This window comes from Aplidium turbinatum, chromosome 5 (genome assembly GCF_918807975.1).
Source record: "Aplidium turbinatum chromosome 5, kaAplTurb1.1, whole genome shotgun sequence".
Taxonomy (NCBI): Eukaryota; Metazoa; Chordata; class Ascidiacea; order Aplousobranchia; family Polyclinidae; genus Aplidium; species Aplidium turbinatum.
In genome coordinates this window covers 4,080,622-4,102,695 of record NC_137476.1, presented here as the reverse complement: position 1 = coordinate 4,102,695, position 22,074 = coordinate 4,080,622, and the positions used below count along the sequence as shown (strand labels likewise).

The 22,074-nt window shown below is 37.9% G+C and overlaps 1 protein-coding gene across 1 annotated transcript in view; it reads right to left on the bottom strand.

Moving 5' to 3' along the window:
* LOC145770262 (uncharacterized) overlaps positions 1-22,074 on the bottom strand; it is a 59,833-nt gene that overhangs the window by 22,324 nt on the left and 15,435 nt on the right. The window contains exons 4-6 of the mRNA XM_082581860.1: positions 7,356-7,485; positions 4,222-4,557; positions 3,870-4,067 (exon numbers count right to left, since the gene is read on the bottom strand). Of these exons, the coding sequence (XP_082437986.1) occupies positions 3,870-4,067; positions 4,222-4,557; positions 7,356-7,485 (664 nt within the window). The remainder of the gene's footprint in view (positions 1-3,869; positions 4,068-4,221; positions 4,558-7,355; positions 7,486-22,074) is intronic.

Sequence of the window (22,074 nt, the reverse complement as noted above, 5' to 3'; positions counted from 1 at the left end):
AACATACCAACCATCAGTAAGATACTGCCATTCACAAACTACTTAACTTTATTTATTGGCCCATTGCAATAACATACTGCGATTACAAAAGCAACTCTGCAGACAACAGAAAACAGGAAAGGGTCATATGACCATCGACTATCGCGTCCGGTATTCCTGTTATTTTTGAGTGCCATAAAGTGTCTTCGCCGAGACACAGCCTGGTGCTCTAAAGCGGTATCGAACTGAGGTCCTTTAGAGTGTCGCGCAAAAGTTCTCACCCTTCGGCCACGCAGCTGACAACTTCCCTCCTCTTTTTCCCTCCCACCCCTCATTTTTTTTCTCACCTTTCCTTTCTCACATCTCCCTCCCTCTCCCCACATTCTCTGGGAAGCATCTTGTCCGCTGTCATTGATTTACATTTTACACCGATCGATCCAAATTTCGCATAAACTTTGTGATGTCAAACACATTTACATTTTTGTACAAACGTGAGTGCGTGTTGTTTGATCGAATCCAAAATCGATTAAAAGGTGCAAGGATGACAAATACAAAGCCAGCATCGTGAGCGCGGCAAGTCACCACCTGATTGATTACGTATGACTGCGCCTAGATGATTCAAAGCTTTTAAAATATTCGTCATAGACATGCGTGGCCCCCTGAGAAATAGGAAATGCAGGGTTTCCACATTTTACACTACCTCAGCCATCCTAAAGCAAGTAAGCGCAGGAAAACGTAATTTTATGATATGCTGGGTGCAACTTACCTGAGATTGAAAAGCCAGCACGTTTCAGAAAGTTAAAACAATTATCCAGAAATTTTAATTAAAGTTTGGTTAAAACTATGTTTCATGTGTACATAAGAAAAGCTTTTAAACTTTTTAAAACTCTATCTGTTGCCAATGATATGCAAGTAACTAAGATGTTATACTGGATATAGAAATTCGAGTTTAGTTCATGTGATGTGCGCTAATCGTTGTCACTCCTAGGAAACCATTTCTCATATTTAACTCTCATTAAAATTTTCATGTAATTGTAATTGAGACTTTTTGTTGTTGTATAATGTAATTGTGATTTCGAAAAACAATTCGAACCAAACTACATTTACATGTGTCAAGCTGCACACATGATATAATTTTGAAATATTTAACTTTGTAGTTGAAACCTGTAATTAATTACATTTGGAAATAAATTTGCAAATTTTACAACAATGCAATGACACATTTTAATAATGAAATATAATTGAACTAAAAACTATGTAATTGATGTAACCCATGACAGCAAAATCTGTCATTTTTACATTGAATTCAACGTCTGATCATATTGATTATTGAACATCACATAAAAGCAGCACATTGATTGGGTTGTATTTATTGAGAGTTCTCTCTCAGATGAAAAAGATATTTCAAGGCAGGTACGCTCTCAGTGGGCTAAAAAACATTGTATTTCGCTCTTATTGTATGTCCTTTTACGCATCCCAGTTGTGCAACAAGTTTAGATCTTGTAGTATAAAACGATTACGTGTTGCTTACAATGATTCTTTTAGAATATTGCACAACTTGCCTCGTTATGTCAGTGCCCGTGAATATCAAGTAATGAATAATATAACAACGTTTGATGCTTTATTGAGGAAAAACATGTTTTCGTTTATCAACCGTTGCATTCACTCCTCAAATCGCTTTATATCAGACCTGATGTCATCTGATTGTTTTTATCGTTCTGAATACTTTCAATTCTTCCAACGCTCATTGTATGTAAATTTGTAACAGCAAGTTAGGTATTTGGTGAGCTCATAAACTGATGGCATCCAAAGTAACTCTCTGTGACCTTTGTGCATTTGCAGTTTGTGTATTATTTTGTTGTTTTTGTTGTGGATATGGATAACTTTGTCTGACGCAAATAAATAATAATAATAATTGTGTCTATTGAAGACTTAACCATCATGTTTTCAACAACCATGCTATATCTTATTATCTATCCGTACAAAAATTATGGTCTTCCTGGCAGACGTTTTACCCACCCTTCTCTATGCTTGTGAAACCTGGACTTTATACCGCCGTGATATCAAACGTCTTAAAAATTTCCAGCAGAGGCAACTGAGGCAAATACTAGGCACTCGTTGAGAAGATTGTCTCACAAACGATGCAATTCTTGATCGCGCTAGGTTTCCCAGTTCAGAAGCCACAATATTGCAACGCCGCCTTTGCTGGACAAGACATGTTGTGCGAATGGACCCAACGAGGCTTCCTCAAATAATGCTTTGTGGTGAACTGGAGACAGGGAAAAGACCTCCCCGGAAGACCAAAAATGAGATGCAAAGACAAGCTGGAAGTCTCCCTCAACCATGCAAACATTGATCTGGATTCATGTGAACAACTTTCTAGTAACAGATCACTCTGGAGAAAAAGAACCAGGGAAGGCATGGAACTTTTCGAGAAAAAAAGAAAGAAATAAAAGCCCAAGAAAAACAAAACACTAGAAAAGAACAGCTAAAACTCTTACGTCTCCCACCCTCCATACAATGTGACTTTTTCCCACGCCTTTTCCATTATAGACTGCGCTTCCAAGGTACTACGACAGTTTATCGAACGACAGTTTATCGAACGACAGTTTATCGAAAGACAGTTTATCGAAACGACAGTTTATCGAACGACAATTAATCGAACGACAGTTTATCGAAACGACAGTTCATCGAAACGACAGTTTATCGAACGACAATTTATCGAACGACAGTTAATCGAAAACCTAACCCCTAACCCTAACCCTAACTTTAACCTTAACCCTAACCCTAACCCTAACCCTAACCCAAACCCAAACCCAAACCACTAACCACTAACCACTAACCACTAACTATTAACCACTAACTCTTACCCCTAACCACTAACCACTAACCCCTAACCCCTAACCACTAACCACAACCCCTAACCACAACCCCTAACCCCTAACCCTTAACCCTAACGCTAACTCTAAACCTAACCCCAACCCTAACCCCTAACCCCTAACCCCTAACTCCTAACTCCTAACCCCTAACCCCTACTCCCTAACCCCTAGCCCATAGCCCCTAGCCCCTAGCCCCTAACCTTTAACCCCTAACCCCTAGTCCCTAACCCTTAGTCCCTAACCCCTAGTCCCTAACCCCTAGTCCCTAACCCCTAGTCCCTAACCCCTAGTCCCTAACCCTTAGTCCCTAACCCCTAGTCCCTAACCCCTAGTCCCTAACCCCTAGTCCCTAACCCTTAGTCCCTAACCCCTAGTCCCTAACCCCTAGTCCCTAACCCCTAGTCCCTAACCCCTAGTCCCTAACCCTTAGTCCCTAACCCCTAGTCCCTAACCCCTAGTCCCTAACCCCTAGTCCCTAGCTCCTAACCTTTAACCATTAACCCCTACCCTTAACCCTTAACCCCTAACCCCTGAGTATTCCATTGCATATGTGCTTCGTCGTTCGATAAACTGTCGTTTCGATAAACAGTCGTTCGATGAACTGTCGTTTCGATAAACAGTCGTTTCGATACACTGTCTTTTCGATGAATTGTCGTTCGATGAACTGTCTTTCGATAAACTGTCGTTCGATGAACTGTCGTTCGATGAACTGTCGTTCGATAAATTGTCTTTCGATAAATTGTCGCGTCACGCGCTTCCAATGCCACATACGATTTCACCATCCAAAATCAAACTCGATTTGAAGACGAAACTGATGCTCGGACACGAGCTTGAGCCGACGACGGAGACGTTGAAGGAAAAACTTTGAATTTATTAACGTTAAATTTCAAAAATTTTGAACTTTGAATGGAAAATGACGAATTTTGCTCGCTGGACCTTTGGTAACAGGTATAGAGAAGAAAATGAATTCTTTTATATTTTGCCTTATGACTCCAATGTAGGTCTACTTACTTCGCAGGGTATGTAAATGGATCCACCACCTGTCTGCATATATCAGGTATATCAGGCACTTCCCCTTCGCAGAGACATTCATCTGTGAGGTCAGAACAGTCAATGACGCCATCGCACACTTTATGACGTGGTACAATCATAGAGCGATCCAAACAAATAAAGCAACGTGATTCGTTGAAACGCGACAATGAAAAGGAACTGTGGGAAGACAAAAACAACAATAATGAACCTTCAACCAAAAAATCGTTTAATCTTTCAGTAGTATTTGTAAAACACCATTGTTACCACTGCTAACGTCCATTGCTGTCACTTTGATTTAATTTGCAAGCGGCTCTGGGTTTTCAAAACTCACGTTAATTGAAACAGCTCGACAGGTGATGAAAAACACATATCATCTCCTTCGTCGCAGTCTTCTACGTCATCGTACAGCAACTGCTGAGGGATGCGACATTGTAACCCATTCCTGATGCATTTGAAACCTATTCCAGTTTCCCAACCGTCTTCCTCATCGCATCCATTGCAGCTGTCGCCATCACAAATTGTTTCTCTTCTGACGCATCTTTTGTCGTTGCATCTATAGTGAGTGCGACATCCAGCAGCGCAAGGGTCCAAGCCTTCGCACGTGACTGTCTGATTGCACAAATATCCCACATCAATCTCACAAGCCAGGTTTGAAGATTTTTTGCAGCTGGAGAACATGAACATAATTTGTTAATGTTTGATAGAAACATTTTTTTTATTACAAACTTTAATCTTAAAAACTTATTATAACTTACAAAAAATAACAAAAACAGTTTTTATTTTGGATTTTGCACCCAACATTTCTAGCAAAAAGTGGGATCTTAGTAAACTACGAGATGCAACGACTATTGATGCCTCCATAGTACATTCCTTTCCAACTAGAATTTAATCACCACAATCCTAATGACAGAAGATTTAATATAAACTTCGCTATGGATCAACGTCACTGTAGCTTCAAGCTTGGAAGATAAATGTTTCTGAATTTTCTCAAGAAAATGAACACATCAAAAACATTATTCAAAAAATAATCCGGCTCTAAGGCTAAGGTTTTATTTAAAGGCAGCTGCATTGTTTAGTCAGAAAAGGATTTTATTTTTTCAAGTGACTGAAAGAGGTATGCCAAGATAATTTGATACTGGTGACAAGCCTATACTATATTCATTGTGTGCTCTGTGCAAATGTGGCAATGTTCTCTGTGCCAATATGGTGCCAATCAAGAGACATTTGTACATGACAGATGGTCTACAGCAGGGGTTCCCAAACTGGGGTACATGTACCCCCAGGGGTACATTTCAACTTTTCAAGGGGTACATTAGATTAAGTATAAGGATATTCCTTCCATAACTTCTAATCTGCCTTAAAATATTTTTTATCACCTGATGATGTTAATAATTTGAAGACCTGAGATTAAGAACTCCTTAGTAAGTCACATTTTCACCCCAGTAGAAGCTTTAACTGCAAATACAGTAACTACCAAGTTCACATTATGACTTATTTTGTCCAATCACAGCACACAAGACAAAACAGCTGATTGATTGCTATGAGAACCTTAATTACAAAGGTTTACAAAGAGTCAACGTTTTCGGTGCTGCTTGGAATCAAATCAAAAAACAGATCACAGCTCAAAACATCTGAACATGATATTCGTTGTGCTGTTGCTAATGTTTCACCTCGTATTAATGAGCTTGTTGCGAAAAAGCAGGCTCATCCATCACATTAGCTAGGATTGCTGGGCTTATTCAGCTGATGTATTGTTTGTTTGATTGATAGTAGTGTTTGTTTAATTTTGGATTACATTGTTATGAATAACTTTGTGTGCTTTGATTGGTACAAAATATCATGTATGCAGTCTTCTAATGCAGCTCTACTGTTAATTTGTTGCAATATCTAAACTTTCTAAAGCTAAAAATATGAAAAAATTTTGAGGGTACACGAGCGAATCTATAACTTGACCAAAGGGTACCGATGAACAGAAAGTTTGGGAACCCCTGGTCTACAGTCTACACAACACTTCTGTATGCTTGCAGTTGTTGAAACATCAACCGCAAGGAAGTGAAGGTTGTAAAGGAGGGAGTGCAAAGAAATGTCGTTTTTACTCATCCAAACCAACTGCTTGCCATGTGTGAATAAAGACGAAGCAGTGAGTAGAGACTTTGTTAATAAAATTAGGAAGCTAAACGATCAGTAGGCTACATTCCAAGAACTAAAGATGAGAGTTTCTCAAAGTTGAAAAGGGTGATGGGAAGTCTTACATTGATAAAATCGTCGCATACCAACAGATGACGAAGTAGTGGAAGATACAGAGGTGATAGAAAAGACATGTACATACTTTTCAGGAATCCTATCAGGATAGTAATTTTTCCAAAGCTAAACTTTCAGGCAACGAATTACTATCATATGATTGATTGGGAAACTGAACTGAAAACTGAGTATTTAGTCAATGGAAAGAGGAATTAGATCATGAATAAAACATGCACAGAGGTAACAGGTTACAAGGCAAGGAGCAGTTACTAGATGCAGCAGCTTACCAGCAGCAGGATGTTAACATGTAAAACCAAGAGGCACTTCAGTCTCAATTAACAATAAAAATGATTCATGGTAAGGCATCGCAACGTTTGAATAAAATTTCTTTGAATATTTAAACGTTGGTTAGTGTTACATACAATTGCACTTTTTACTATGCAAAGTGTATAGTTTTTATAGTCAAAATTAGCTAAAAATTGACAAAAAACGTAAGCAGGGAAGTTGAGCTCATTTTAGCGCAAAATTTGGCCTGAATGTTATTTTACCCATAGCAACAATGTTCTAAGAGTCTAAGCGATCATAGCGAAATTCAAACATTTGTATTTTATCATTGCCCCTTATAGTGTACTGCCATTAAAAGTATAAATTTTTTTGTAAAAAATTGTATGAAATTTAGCATATCAAAGAGCAAATGATTGCATTTATTTTTGCCAAGCAAGTTAAATTTATAGTAAGTTTAAACTGATTTGCAATCCAGAGTGGATAGTTTCGCGATCCAAATTTGGGTCGCGACCCACTATTTGTGGACCCCTGATTTCCGGCAATATCAAAAAAACGTCTCTACTCAAACCAAACTAATGATGTACAGTTTTGGAATTATATTTCCCTGGATAGCTGTTGGCTAAGCGTCTGACTTTATGAACGAAAAAACTTCAAGATCAAGCGACGCTGGTTCGACACTCGGGGTGTGCGCTTGAGCAACGCACTTCAAAAACTGGTCTCCATTCAGTAACATCTAATGGATGGAATAATTCCCCGGCAACAAGACTTCAACAATCGGAAACTTCACTCCGTCAATCTCGGCAACTGGCCATATGTCAGTGATTTAAACTTTTAAGCCTCGACAAGTATGCGAAACTGCCAGGATTAAGCCTTTCAAAAAGCGTTCTCAGTCCAAGAATAAAGATTCTATAAATCATTTCTAGCTTTTCTCTCAAGTACCTTTTTGTCGTCTTGCTTGAAGGCGACGATGACGTCATCAACTCGTCACTTCCGTCACAGTCATTGTTTCCATCACAAAACTTTTCCATAGGAATTGTGGTTCCGTTGCTGCAGATAAATTGTGCGGCTGCTGCGAAAGGAGAAAAGTCAACAAACAGCAAAAATATGGAAGATTTATATCAACTGAAATGGAAAACATGGAAATTCTACAAATATTTAAAACAGGAAAACTGAAGTATGACGGCCATATGATTCGCAATATTTTTATTCAAACACAACTACTCCAAGAAAAAGTGAATGGAAAACGAAACAGGAGCAGACCACCAAGAATTTCGAGTAACCATATTAAAGACTGTTCAGGACTTGATTAATCTAACTTGATCTGCATGACAAAGTGTTTCGAACTCTTTTTTTAGAAGTTTAATCTGTGATAGCCATTTTAAAACTAACCCACCAATATAAAATTCAATCAAAACGTTTCGAAAACACAAAACTACTGGACCCTATTATTTTGGAAATCACCCCATGCACGAATGTGTCTACTTCAACAAACAAATCAATTGTAAATTTTATTTTCGCCTCTTTGAAGCGTACCTGAGCGATTTAGATTAAATTTATTGAAACATTGACCCTGCCAGCCACAAAATGTGCTTCAGCGTTGACAAAAGAGGTAAACTTAATTTGCGTTCTTCTGGTGACTATTTACTAAGTTACCTCGTGATGTTAAAGATGATAACTAGCTTCTTTTTTTTCCGACGTTTCGTCAGTCAGCACGACTGACTTTATCAAGGTGGCTAAAACAGGTTAATACAACCTGTTCAGCAACGATGGCACAACACAAAAACATACTGATAAAATGAGTAAAGTAAAGCAGCAAGAATCAGAATTAAAACACGCAACGATACCTAGAGGTTAAACTAAATGCAGTGAATGCCTAAAACCAGTAGGCTACTTCCCGCAGCGTAAATTTATCTATCTATTGGGCCACTGTCAAGAAACGTTGAAAAGACATCAGACAAGACAGAAAGCAATGGGATTAGCAATAACAATGGTAGAGAAGACGCACTGAGAATGGAAAAGGTGAAGCTAAAGTTAAAGTAATTTGTTGTACACAGAGGGGAAATTCTGACCATCTTTTTGGTTAAGAGCATGTTGTGCCTTCTGGTTTATGTACCATTTTTCTGTGAACAATCTTTTTGTATAATCCTTTTCAGTTTTAAGAATGGTGGCGTTGGTCCAAGTAATTTTATGGTCTGAGTTTATAGAGTGTTTGCAAAAAAGCTTATTAATTTTATTACCAAATGCCTGGTGAACAGTCTCTCTCTGTTTTTACTAGAGGTAAACTGTTGATTGTTTTTGTGAGTTGTTTTCTGCATGGCTACTTTTAGCACGTTGAGTTGCACGACTAATAGAAAATTACTAAACCAAACTTTTTGATGCTAAATGTGGAGCTTGTGTACAATTTTCTGGTTACGTGAGAACTGACTACCTTTTTAGGTTTATAAATGTGCTACAACAATAAGGTTGTTGACGTGATTTTCCAAATGTGGCTTCAGTGTTGCCAGATTTTAGAGGGTTGCTAGATTTTTCTAAAAGTTTGTCCTTTTTTATTTAAAAAATAATGTCATTAAACTTTTTATCAAAGTTGAAACGACGACTCTCACACAACCGAATACTTAATCTTATTTTTGGATTGCAATTATTTAAATAGTTTATGATTCGAATCGATTTCAATCCACTATTCTAAATTGCCCATCCCTAGTTCAACACTAGTTACAACTCCGAGGATGAATTTTTGGTATATTGGTGCCACCGCATCAAACGTCGGTACGGAAAGACAAGTCAATTGTAGTCTTTTTTCAGACAGAAACAAGCCCTTGACCTTTGCCAGTGCTGATTTTTAACGTCTCTTCGTTAAATTCAACTTCCCATTCCTTCCAGTGCTGCGGTGGAGAGATCTTTCTCTGTAGGAAAATATGTGCTGAAGCGAAAGCGGGCAGGACTTAGTGACTCTCATTTTGAAAGGCTCGTATTTTTGGAAGATACGTAACAATAGATTTTGCCTAGAACCTGTTTTCTATAACGACGTTGAAATAGCAGAGTACACAAAGGTCATTTTGACGTCACAATAAAGAGCGCTTTGTGTCAGTTAAGTAAAAGGTGGCGGAAGAAATAGCGACTGCCCACGCTACTTTATCCGGAGTAGCGGTAGAGGGTAGCACCCTACTTTTAAACTATCGGATAGCCACCTCAGTGGCGTAGCCAGAAAAAACATTGGGAGGACCAAATGCTTGATGAATTGAAGAGAACGACAAAGTGTTTGATTTAAGACATCGTCACCTGATGTGCAGTGGCGTATCCTGGTGGGTTGAGCAAGGAAAGCAATAAAACTAATGGGCGGGTTAGAGCGTGCTGAAGGCACGTGTATTGTAGGGCGATCCAAGGGCATGCTCCCTCGGAAAATGTTTGCAAAATTACACTCAAATATTGGATTAAGCGCTTTCTGGAAACCTTTTTAGGGTAATATTTGTATGAAATTCATTAGCAGATAAACAGCTATTAACTTATTAAAGGTAGCTATTACACACGAACGGGCAAAAACTGCGGCTAAAATTAGAGAACACCAAAAACTCAGCTACTCAAAAACTACATAAAAACTAAAACAGAGTAAGCGATTCTGAAATTGCTTCTACAGATTAGTTAAAAGAAGAGTAAATCGCGTAAACTTTGCGCGATTTATGATTTGCAAAATTTATTGGTGTCTTTCTGTGTGTCTAAAACAAGTCCTTGGAAGTGTTAATAGCCAGATGTCTTGGAAAACAATATAATTTTTTACAAATTTTATTATATTTTCAACAAAGGGCTCAACTTCGGAATCCAAATTTTGAAAATTTGGGAAGGCCATGCCCCCCTTCCTGGCTACGCTAATGGCCCACCTCTGTTTTGATTATACTTCGTATCTACCAGTATTCAGGTTTGGACTCATGTGGAAAGAATGAAAGTGTAACAAGACAATTTGTTTCCACATACTGTAAATTCTATTCGCAACTCCAGAGGGAGTCGCGACCACAGTTTGAGAAGTCCTGCTTTAAGGTACAGAATCTATGATATCATAGTGACGATTGTTGTAACTGGGTGATTCCCAAACAAAAGAACATATTATGATACTATAACGCCAATTGAATGACATCGTTTGCAACTTGTTTCTAGCACTAGTAGCACTGCAGTATATAACCTGGTGAAGTTTTATTTTGTACGTTATTCGCTCTGAGGATGCGCATTGTCATGGTGCGCGAAACGTCAGTGAAGCAATAAACCATCTTGTTTGTTGTTAATTTTACTTTCAATTTCATCAGATGAACGTAGCAACTAGTGCTAAAAACGATAATTGTCCTGATGAACACCCAAACTTTTCAGTATCGTTTGCAGCTGTCATTCAAGATAGAAGATAACACTCACTTGGCTGGAAAGAGGAAATTGCGAGATATGTGTCGGGATGAAGAAGGATGGATAGCAGTAGCAAAAACTTCAAGAACATTCTGCTTTATTCTGTGGTCATCAGATTATTATCATTATCAATAAACTATCGTAGGCCTATGCCGAATAAACACGTCTTCTTAGTGACTGTTAAAAACACAGAAAGTACCTATCATATGATTGTAAATACTGTAAGCTTAGATTAGAGAGATGCAAAGACAAATACTAAGCCATAACAACCTACCAGGAGTGCAGTCACAACAAAACTTCAGGGGGAAAGCAAGTTAGTATTATTGCACATATTGCACATGTTAGTAAGCCTGGTAGCTAGTCTCCAAAGGCAAAGCAGCCAGTGGAAGGACTATAGGTAGGGGATCTCCTTCAAAAAGTTTTGCAAAACTTTCTCCAAATTGTACATTCTGAAAGTACTTTCAGCCTAAATTAATAGAAAAACTCTGTCAAAAAGTATTGCAAGACAGGCTAAAGTGTTTATTTAAAATATTTTGGAGGGGAGTTGCTCCCTTGTCCCCCTGACTACGCCCCGGCAACATACATACACACATCTACAGTAGATTTTTTGTTATTTGCTATGGTTGTTATTGTTCAAAACAAAAATAATTTAGAAATTCGAAATATTCTGCTTCGAAGCGAAACTCCAAGCATCTATTTGAAATATTTCATTTGGGAATAATTTTGTCAGTGAAGAGTTTCGATTCATTTTACTTCAAATTTCGTTTCGTTATGATTTCAAAACGCACAAGAATCTCAGAATACAGAAAGCATCAAAAAGTCACATTTCGAACTAATCTTGCACCTTGTTCTTCAAAAATTAAAAAATGATTGGTATCACAAAACGAAGGTACATTCGATTGTTTGGTATCAATTGTTTATTTGTTATTATGAACAATACTAAGCCAATTATACTACGTCGGCTGCATTGCCAGGTGGAGAGAACCCTGGAAAGACACTCGAAAGGGCGCCGGTTCGACACCGCTCAAGAGCATGCCGCTGTGTCTTTGGTAAGACACTTAAAGGCATGCCTGAAGGTGGTCATGAAGATTGGCTTTCTTACCTTCCCGTTCACTCGTTCGTGGGTAGTTCTTCAATCACCAGGTGTAAGCCTGGAGACGACAAATAACATGAACAATTATTTGTTAATTAGGTTGTTGGTTTCAGTTAAGAATGGAAATGGAAATTGATCAAAGCTAATTGGATAGGCAGGCAATTTCTATACGGCAGTAACGGCTGGACCGATGCATACTTTCATGTACTGTACTTTTGAAACAAGCATAGAAAACAATGTGTTTGAAATGTGTAATGAGAAAGTTTAACAGTTCTGGAAACCCAAATGAATGAATCTTACTTATTTGGGTTTCGCAATTTGGTACGGCCATGTAACATTAGAGTGAAGCAATGTAACCATGCAATGCAACATCTATTGTAATGGAAAGTCAATCAAATTTGCTTTTCAATGCTGGCTAAGTTAGCACGAAAACTTGTGTAGAGTAGCAAATTCAGAAGTTTGGGAGATGGGATATGATCGTAATGTTATCTTCTAAAAAAAGGACAAAATGGGATACATTTTGAAAGCAGATTTTTTTGAAGATTAATAGAATTTTCATACGAAAAGCAGTATATACTGTATTTGTATCTATCTGTTCAACTTCACTAGTCTTCGTTTTAGTCTTCATTCACTGCAAGCATTTCATAAATGTTCTTTTCAATGTGACATGACGTTCACAAGAAAGGAGGTTAGCCAAAACGAGCATAGTGACGTCATGTTGGTCCAATGTGTCCACTGATATTACAAGAATGAGGAGTGCAGTTTATTTGAACAGTGCGAACAGAGTTTATGCTCTTCTGAAATTTTGATTATCCTTATATTGCTCTTTTCTTTACAACCTTGCCTTCCTCACTGTACTGAGATAACCTTCGGTACTAACAAGAACAACTTCAAGTCCTTTGCTTTGGCCGCTTTTACTTCATCAATTACATCTGCTTAATTTACTGCTCACTGGGTAGACTAGTGACAAGCGATGTTTTTTTTTCAACAATCACTTAAACCAAGAGTCGAACCAGGATCGTATGATTGGAAAGTCAGCGCATGATCATCATTAAAAGTTATATCATCATCATAATAGTTTACCTGACATTACAGAATCAGTCAAAATTTGCTGTTCTTCATTGTTCATTTACTAAGGCATCACAATTCCTCCCATCATAATGCCTCTGAATTTAATGAATTTCTTTCAACAACTTGATGAAGTTTCATCTCTTCCTTTTACGATGACAATAGTAAGTCACACCTGAGCGACTTAACAAAGCGAAATTGATATTTGATGCTCCTGGTAACTTCATGCATCTCTTTCACTACCAGTTTGAAAACTATTCTGCTTCTTGCCTCATTACAACGTAAAAATAAGTTGAAAAAACGTTATGAATTTTAATTGCGATTTGTCCTCAAACCTGTCAGAACCGTAAATGCCAAACAAAGATACAGGTTGACATGCACGCGGACTGTGTCTGACGGTCGCTTGTTTTGCAAACAGTTGCAGGTGACAGAGCAACAAAGCCATCAAGGCTCAGTTACTATTGGCTAGAGTGTATCAGTTGTCCATTCCGCTGTGTCGAATTTAGACATTTTACAAACACGAGATGTCAAAAAGTACCTGGATAAAACCCAGCAGACGCCACGACAGTTGAAGGAAAAAGAAATTGTTTTAATTGTTTATAACACGTTTAATTTTTTAACTTATTAAAAATTTATGCACAGTGTAAATAGTTTACAAAAAGATTTCAATCACTAGAAATCGAAAGATTTTTATACTGCTATACAGCGTCAGTAAGATTTAAGCAAAGAAACGTCAAAAAAGGCAGAAATTATGCTACAATGCAAAGAGGTTCATGGAACACCATTCATACTTTCCATTCTTGCTTTTCTGACAACTACATTATTTTACACGAAACAAAATTAAACCAATCAGTGAACCTCTAGTTTAGAGATATGGATTAATGTTGACAAAACGTCGATTACGTGCTTCTTTTGCTCTTGCACATAATTTTCTTCACAATCAGCACAAAATAAACTCCTTCGCGGCAGCGAACATAGCAAGCAGCTTTCTCATCCATTGAAACGTCGTAACAATGCGCAGTCGATACACAAAACACATTCACTCAGTAGCCTTGATCAAGGTCAAACTCACAATCTTCACTTTTGTAAAGTTTTCACTAGATTTCCGTCTCAAGAGTTATTTGCTTCATTACTTTGCAAGCGGTAAAGTAACCGTGACGACTGACGATTCATTGTGAGTACCCTTTTGGTTTTAATGTCAACAAAAATTGTGTTTATATTTTGCTAACTTTGCTATTTATAAAAACCTTGATTTGTTTATAGTCTGGGAAAAAAGTTTTCTTTCTTGTACCAAAGACAGGCAAGAGACAACTATACAACAGGGATGAGCATTATATCAATATAATGTAGTAGTATATTTTAAGCCATCTTCTAAAGTACTGCAGCCAGTGGCGTGGAGAGGGAGGGGAGGGTTGAGAGGGTACATTTCGACCACGGCCTGAGATAGGCCTGGCCTGAGATAGGCCACGGCCTGAGATAGGCCTGAGTATAGGCCGTAATCACTTCAAGGGGCCCGGAACTTAAAGAAACTACTTCGTGTTTATTGGATATAGTGCGTTTTTCTCAAAAGTGTCTGAATTTGGAACCTGAGAGCCACATTGGCGAGGGCCCAAATTACACATCTCAACAAACCTGGCTGCAGTAAGGAAAGTAGTTACTGCATGCTTTCGTTCTCTTCTGTTTTGCATTGAAACTAACTTCCGCTGCTTTATCCACTCTTTGTCACGTTCAAAGTTGCGATATTTTATGTCCGGCTTGACAAGAGGTTTTTATTATTTCGGCTAGAAGCATTAATTCCACCTTTCCAAACGTTAAACTAATGTAAAAATAGAAGAACTTGCCAGCTGTCATCTTGTGGCTTACAATAGGCTTCGGCTTTCCAATTTTGTTGCTGATAAGTTTTTTTTCAAACCATTCGACCTTTATCATCAATTCCTTACATGAGTAATAAAAACTTTTCTGCTTTTGTGAACCAACCCAGCAAACTGTCCACTTGAGGCGGTTGACTGTCTCTTATCATTAAATCAGTCCTGTTACTCAACACGACAAACGGTGTACCAGCCTCATTTTTGTAATCACAAATTGATTTCGCTAATATAGCATTCTCAGTATGACTTGACATGATCATACTGAGGATGCTATATTAGCGAAATCGATTTGTGATTACAAAAATGAGGCTGGTACACTGTTTGTCGTGTTGAGTAACAGGTCTGATTCCTTACATGAGTGAAAAAATATTTTACTTTAAATCTCTTTAGCCCAAGTCCGACATGTTTAGCTTTCTACAAGAGCCACCGCTTGACTTACTGCTTGGTGTTGTAACTAGAACCACGCTTTTTGTTACGTTTTTATGCAGCAGGCTGCTGAAACTGCTTTTCAAGAAAATCGCAGAGAGTAAAGGGCATATGTTTTTTTTAATGCATCAAGACTCAAGAGTAACACAGAGAATGTACAGCCAACATAACAAATAATAGGAGTAAACATGTTCAGTGAGAGGAAAGGTGCAAGTTACAAACTTAATTTTAACTCTGATTTTTGGATAAAAACTTTAGATGTTAGGTTCTAAGACCTCCGAAACTTTTCTGTTCCATTTCCTTCAATCTCTAAAATTGTGTTTAGGCAAACCTACATTCAGGGCCCCAATTGATATCATATTGCCTTTTTGGCACTTCGTGTTTAAGGTATAGCCTATGCCATGGGCTCTATCCAAGGGGGGTGAGCAATGCAAAATCACCCCCTCCCCCCCCCCCCCACTCATTTGGCTTTGAAAAGGTTTTGTGATATTTTATTGATCGAATTTTGAAAAGAATATTTCGGCTGTTGTCACTTTTTTGAATTTTTGATTTGACAACTCTGAACTACGAGCCAGGCGTTTACACTGTGAAGTTTTAACTAAGTTTGCTTACCCATAAACGCCCACAGTGGTGTCGAAGTTAGTTGAGGATTGGGAGGGATAAATCAAAATTTTATCAAATTTAGACGATTTTGAACATTGGGGGGATGCATACTTTTATACACAATTTTAGTGGTAGGCAACTGGTAGCCTATTAAGTTTATTAAACAATCACCGAACCTCGGTAAATTAGCTGCTAACAGCATAATATACAGACAAGCAATCATGAAGATAAAAGCGCTACCAGTGCTCTTGTGAATGACTGCTGCATGACTAAGAAACAAGCAAAGAAAAATTGGTAGGCTACCCCCAGCGGGATTCGAACCTACTGTATATGACCTTCCAATGAATAAGTTACTTAGTTTTTCCAACAAACACAACAGAAGATATACTTTTCTTCTTGCCTTCTCCTTCACTAGAATCTAGAATAGCAAATTTATGACAAAAATACTAACTTTCAAACATATCACAAGAACTTGTTACAACCGAACATATTGCGTCTTACGATAGTGGGCATTGAAAGCTCATTAGCACTGTCATTTATGCTGATGTCTTTAAAAATATTTTGGTGAATGTTATAAACAATTCTAGCATTCAACCTTTCCTGCCCCAAAGTATTTCTCAGCCAGGTTTCCAATCTACGAAGATTGGAAAACGACCTCTCACAAGCAGCAGAACTTACCGGGCAAATTAAGAGGATCTTAATCAGCTGGAGTATTTGAGAATAAAGAGAGGTTTTTCCAACTCGGACAATGCCTGGTAAGCTCTTTTAGCATCGTAGCCTACAAAGATTTTGCTCCTGTTGCCTTGCTGAATGAATCAATTTGATAACTCATCGATTGTCTATTCAGCTCTGGATAATTTTTGACCATTTCAGGAACTAAGCCGGTCTTGAAAATTCGTGCAAGTTCTTTATAGCCTACTTTGCCGTATCGGAATTCAGGCTACGTTCAAACCGTTCGGTCAGTTCCGAGATAACTCTGTCCATGAACTGATTCTAAAGTAACTTATTTTATAATGCAGTTGAGTGTCTGCAGTAGGCTATAGTTGCCATGGAGTCTCCACCCAATCTTTCAGGGACTCTTTTTTGCCGTGGTGCTTGCAAAGGCGTGATAAAATTAGCAGCAAATTTTTCCGGAAGTGAAACTGCATTTTTGTAATTGTTCTCAAACTCCAAATCGCGATATTTCTCTCGAGTGATTTTCAGGGTCTGAAACAGCTCATTACAAGAGTCAATGTCAAGCTTTTCTTCTTGCAACGTGATACTAAATTGCTCTATAGTGTAAGTGCCAAAGGCTTCAAAATCAGCACAAGTCCCAAATACGTTTTCGCAGTTTCTTCATTACTGCAGTGCTGTGGCCAGTGGCCTGGTCCAACTCGTCCTTAATACCTTCAATGAAGGTCCGTCATTGTCTAGCGTCAAATCCAAGACAATTTAGAACTATGATCAAACATCAATAAAAGAAAAACAACAGCAATTCGAAATGCTTGCAAACAACTAAATTGCAGTAGGCTACAACTTCATAGCAAATATTTTTTTTCTGATTTATTGGGAGAGGATGCTGCCAAAGTATTGGGGGGATCTATTCCCCCCGACTTCGCACCACTGCCTTCCGACACATACTTTTTGAAACGATATGGAAACCTAGTGCATGTTGAAAACCAAAGAAGCTGGCGCCACCATGGGGGGTTGAATAACTATGACTACCATAGTTGAATAACTATGACGATTTTATCCCACTGTCCAAAAATCACCCCCCCCCCTCGAATTGTAAAAGTAGATAGAGCCCCTGGCCTATGCTGTCCAAATCGATCACCGGAGATGTCTTCGTCGTGTGAGCCTCTGAGGCCGAGGGTCTATCTTTTACCACCCCCGATTCACGATGTTCCCGGACTACACTGGAAGGCTACTAGAGAATAACAGGTTAGGTAAACTTTTGCAGCCATAATTTCTTTTAAACAGCAGTTTAATCACAATCACAATAAACAAGTCCGAGCCTTTCACTTCACTCTTATGCAGTTTTGGATCAACAACTCAGAGGTAAAATGAAACGTTTACCAGATATTTCTCGTCAGATATTGCTAGCACACTTGCAAAATTTTGATGCATAAGTTTTTGGCCATTTTAAAGGTAATAAAAAATTTCCATTTTTACTCTGTTGTTTCATATTCAGCAGACGTTTTGTGACATTAAAACGATGAAAGTGCAGGTTTTATCACCAAGATTAATCTTCATATAAATATATGCTTGAACACCGGTGTCTCGTTATAAGACCAATTTGTAGAAAAAATGCACATTACCATGCTCACGGTCACTGATGCATGACTGCAATTCAAAGACATCACAGAAAATGTTGCAATACGAGATTTACGACATGAAAAGACTACAATAGCTGTCACTGACCGACTAAAAGCCTTTTTGTGCCTGAAACAAAGAGCCAATTGGTTGTCTATGCTTGCTGAGGCACGTTGGCCCATTCGTCCTCCTGTCATGTCAATATTCCACGTGACCGCTGTAAATTGCTGATCGAATCCAAGATTTCAAATTTCCTGATATCAGTGTGCCTGATGTCAATGTGCCTGATGTCAATGTGCCTGATGTCAATGTGCTTGAGGTCAATGTGCCGCATTGGGGTTCACAAACTTTTTTCCTAAACATAGCGTTTAAATAAAGTCCACTCTGCTCCAGTAATAGCAAATTAAAAACTGTCCCACTGACCTTGTCGACTTTGAAACTTGCATTCTGAGCTTTACCTTGTAAATTTTGGTGACAAGTTTACTGTTGGTTTAATTTAATTTGTGTTAAAACATTTCACTTTATAAGTTGCTGTTTTTCGGCGTGTTTCCTTCCTAATATAAAACTTATATAATAGTTAACCACTTCCATGAATGTATTGTTTTGTTTACTTGTGTTAACGCTTAGACTTGACCAAAGCTTGCTGCATTTTCAAAGCCCTGTCAAGGCAAACATTGATATTATGACTTGACTCCACGATGCTTGCCCTTGCTCCTACTGTGGTCTGCAATGCATCTTTTTGAGTTAATTCTATTGCGAAAGAAAGGCAATATTTTATTTTTCTTTGCGGCATAATTTCAAATAGACAAGTTTTGTCTTGACCCAATAAAGTCAACAAAATTAAGATTAAGTGAATCCAACTTATACTTTCAAGATTATTAGTGATTTTAATCAAAAGTTCTTTGGAATTGCTTTATGGTTTTATTTTATGATTAAATTAACGTCGCATAGAGGCTTGCAACCACTTCTCCATGTGTTACGTGTCGGATATGACCGAACAGTTTGAATTGTTGGTTAATTATGGGGCCAGTCAAATCACGCTTAGACAGCAAGCTGGTGGACAAACGCACACACCACTTAACGGGTCTGTCTTTGGTGCCCTGTGAAGTCAAACATACAAACTGTTTGTCCCGGACAGCAAAATCTGTCATTTTTACTTTGATTTAACGTCTGCAGACTTTGAATCTATGTAAAAATGACCGATTTTGCTGTCTGTGCTATCTGATCCCACCCTTGCGCTGTGGAAATAAACTGTTTGGAAAGGTTTTGGAAATGCATCATTCGCATAATTTGTGGCTACAGAAATTTTAATAACGTTTATGCAAAGTCAGTTGATTGCACGGCGCGTCTATTTTAGATCGTTTCGACGTCGCTAAACGTTTAATAGATGTAAAACATGAATATTTCTTCACTGCTATGGACTTCCTGATAATTATGACAAGAGCCGGGATAAAATAACAAGATAAGTTTTAGACCATGATAGAACGAGTTACTTCTGTTTCAAACACTCTGACGTAAAAACAAACTTACTATTAAGAAAAACGATGTGAATAATGTATGAGGCTGCAACATATGAATGGGTTTGATTTCGTGGCGGTTTGTATAACGATTATGTTGTAGTAACTAGTAACCTTAACTTAACCCTATCTTAGTACGAGCTGTTTTCGTACGCGGAAAGTACGTCACGGGCTATTTAGTCGTACTAATTAATCGCTAATAATGGGAGCTATGAAAATCACAAAGCCAAAATATTTTATGTAATAATAGCCATGTGTATTGTGCGTATAGAAATTAAATTTTTATCCAACAAGTTTATTGAAATAAAGTGTTTGAGAGGAAAAAATATCAGAAAACGATTATGTTGTAGTAACCCTATAACTTAAACTAACATGCCGCAAAAATAAACCAGTATAAATAAATAATAAACAAAAACCTTCTTTACTGAAACCAGCAAATGCTGTCAATAAAATTTCCAACAATTTTTCAATTTTTTATTGAATATGTTAAAATTCAAATTTCTTTTGGCAACTCAAACTGCCTTTTACCAGGTAGAAAGATAATTTGGCGATAAGATAAAGCCATGCCAATATTGACAACGGTATTTGTTTGATGTTTCATTCATGTGATTGAAAAGCGAGAAATATGACGTCTGAAAATAGGTTTTTAATGAATATACAATTTCATTGTAAACAAAGAAATCGGAATGAAGGTCATTCCCAAGGAGTAGGGAAAACGAATCAAGAAACAAGATTGCGTCTAATTGCACGAAACGTTCTATCAACAACAACATGAAATGCGAACGTAACTGCTCCAAGTATTTTTCAATGCAGTTGTTGCAACAGGGAAGAGTGAAAAAATATGAACCGTAGACACAGACATCGTATTCTGTGGTGAGGAAAACTTGCTCACGAGAAATAGTTTGCTCTTCTTGATCCTTCCTGGAAGATGGTGGAGTCTCATTATGTCTTTAGACACAACATTCCCCACATTTGATAACAAGTGGAGCAACAGAACTGTTTTCACCTTTTTATGCTACTTTGCAACTTCGCCAAGTTGAAAACAACGAAATAAAAATAAACAGATTCGATTACAGCGCTATTGTGTAAGCCTGAGAGACAGCAGATCAATCCTTTCACGACACAAAGTGTGGGTACCTGTAAGAAGTGCACCAAGAAGGTACGAAGAAAGGAAAGATAGTCACTTTTTGTTTCACAATTCAGCGCATGTAGGCTTTCTACTGCATTTGTAGCACGGAAAATGGAGCAATTAGTCTGTGACAAAGCATGAAGTATTTCGTGCAGCGCTGCACTTAGGCTAAAGATAAGAGAAAGATATCACTTCCTACTGATATTGGAAAATTGGAGCAATCGTCGATCGCCATGGAGTCTGTTTCTCAGCGCTGTACTTATAGAGAGAAGGAAGATATCACTCTCTATTGATGCACTGTTGAGCGGGAAAGCTCAACTTCCATGCGAAGACAGTTGAGATCCACCCACACCGCCTTGACAAATGCACACCGTTAAAACGGTGTCTTCCTTACACCAAACAGAACTAAGAGCAGAACTAAATATAGACACGGTAACGTTAAACCACTACAAGCTTAACAACACAAAGTCTTCATATAATTTTAAAAGTCATCACTTTGCTTAAAATGGTATAATTCAAGCTTTAAATCAATTTGGAGCTTGTCCTTAGATTGTTTTCTCAAGAGCAGCCTTCTTTCAACGCACATCAATTTCTTCTATTTGCATATTTCTTCTGATCTAGGGCGACTTCTGTTCACAGTATTGTTCTACATAGGCTACAGCTACAAGCTTAACTTTACATTCCACGCAAGGTTTATATTTTAAATCTGACAACATTGTGCTTGGTTTGGTTGTTGATTCTGCTTGAACACAAAAATCATCAACCATTAAGCACAATCTAATAAAATTCTTTTTCGAAATCAACTTAAAGCAATGGTTTTCAACTTTTTCTCTTGTGGGCACAAGCATGTCAAAATTAACAAACAGTTTTTGCACCCCTTCCTTGATCTACTGAAAATCATTTTAAAATGGGGTGCGAGAACTGCATGGTCAGTGGTTCTAACATGGTGCCAACAAGAAAAGAGGTTAAGAATCCCTGGTGCATAGTTTTATGTATTTCTTCCTCCAAAAATTTCTGAAAGTACTGTGAGCTTCCATAGTCTTGTTTCTAGTAAGTTATCTTAATGTTATTTTAACTATGTTTTAACCAGGGATATCTAGAGAAGGGGATATGAAGGCTCGCAGCGATTGCCTTATTCTCATGACACTACCAGGGCGGTAGTTTGTAGTGCTTTAAACATGTGGTTCTTTTTAAAATCGTGGAAATTTTGTAGTGCAGCTGATACAGTAAGCTACAGAAGACAGTTAGCAAATGTTACGTGGAGCATATTTAAAGA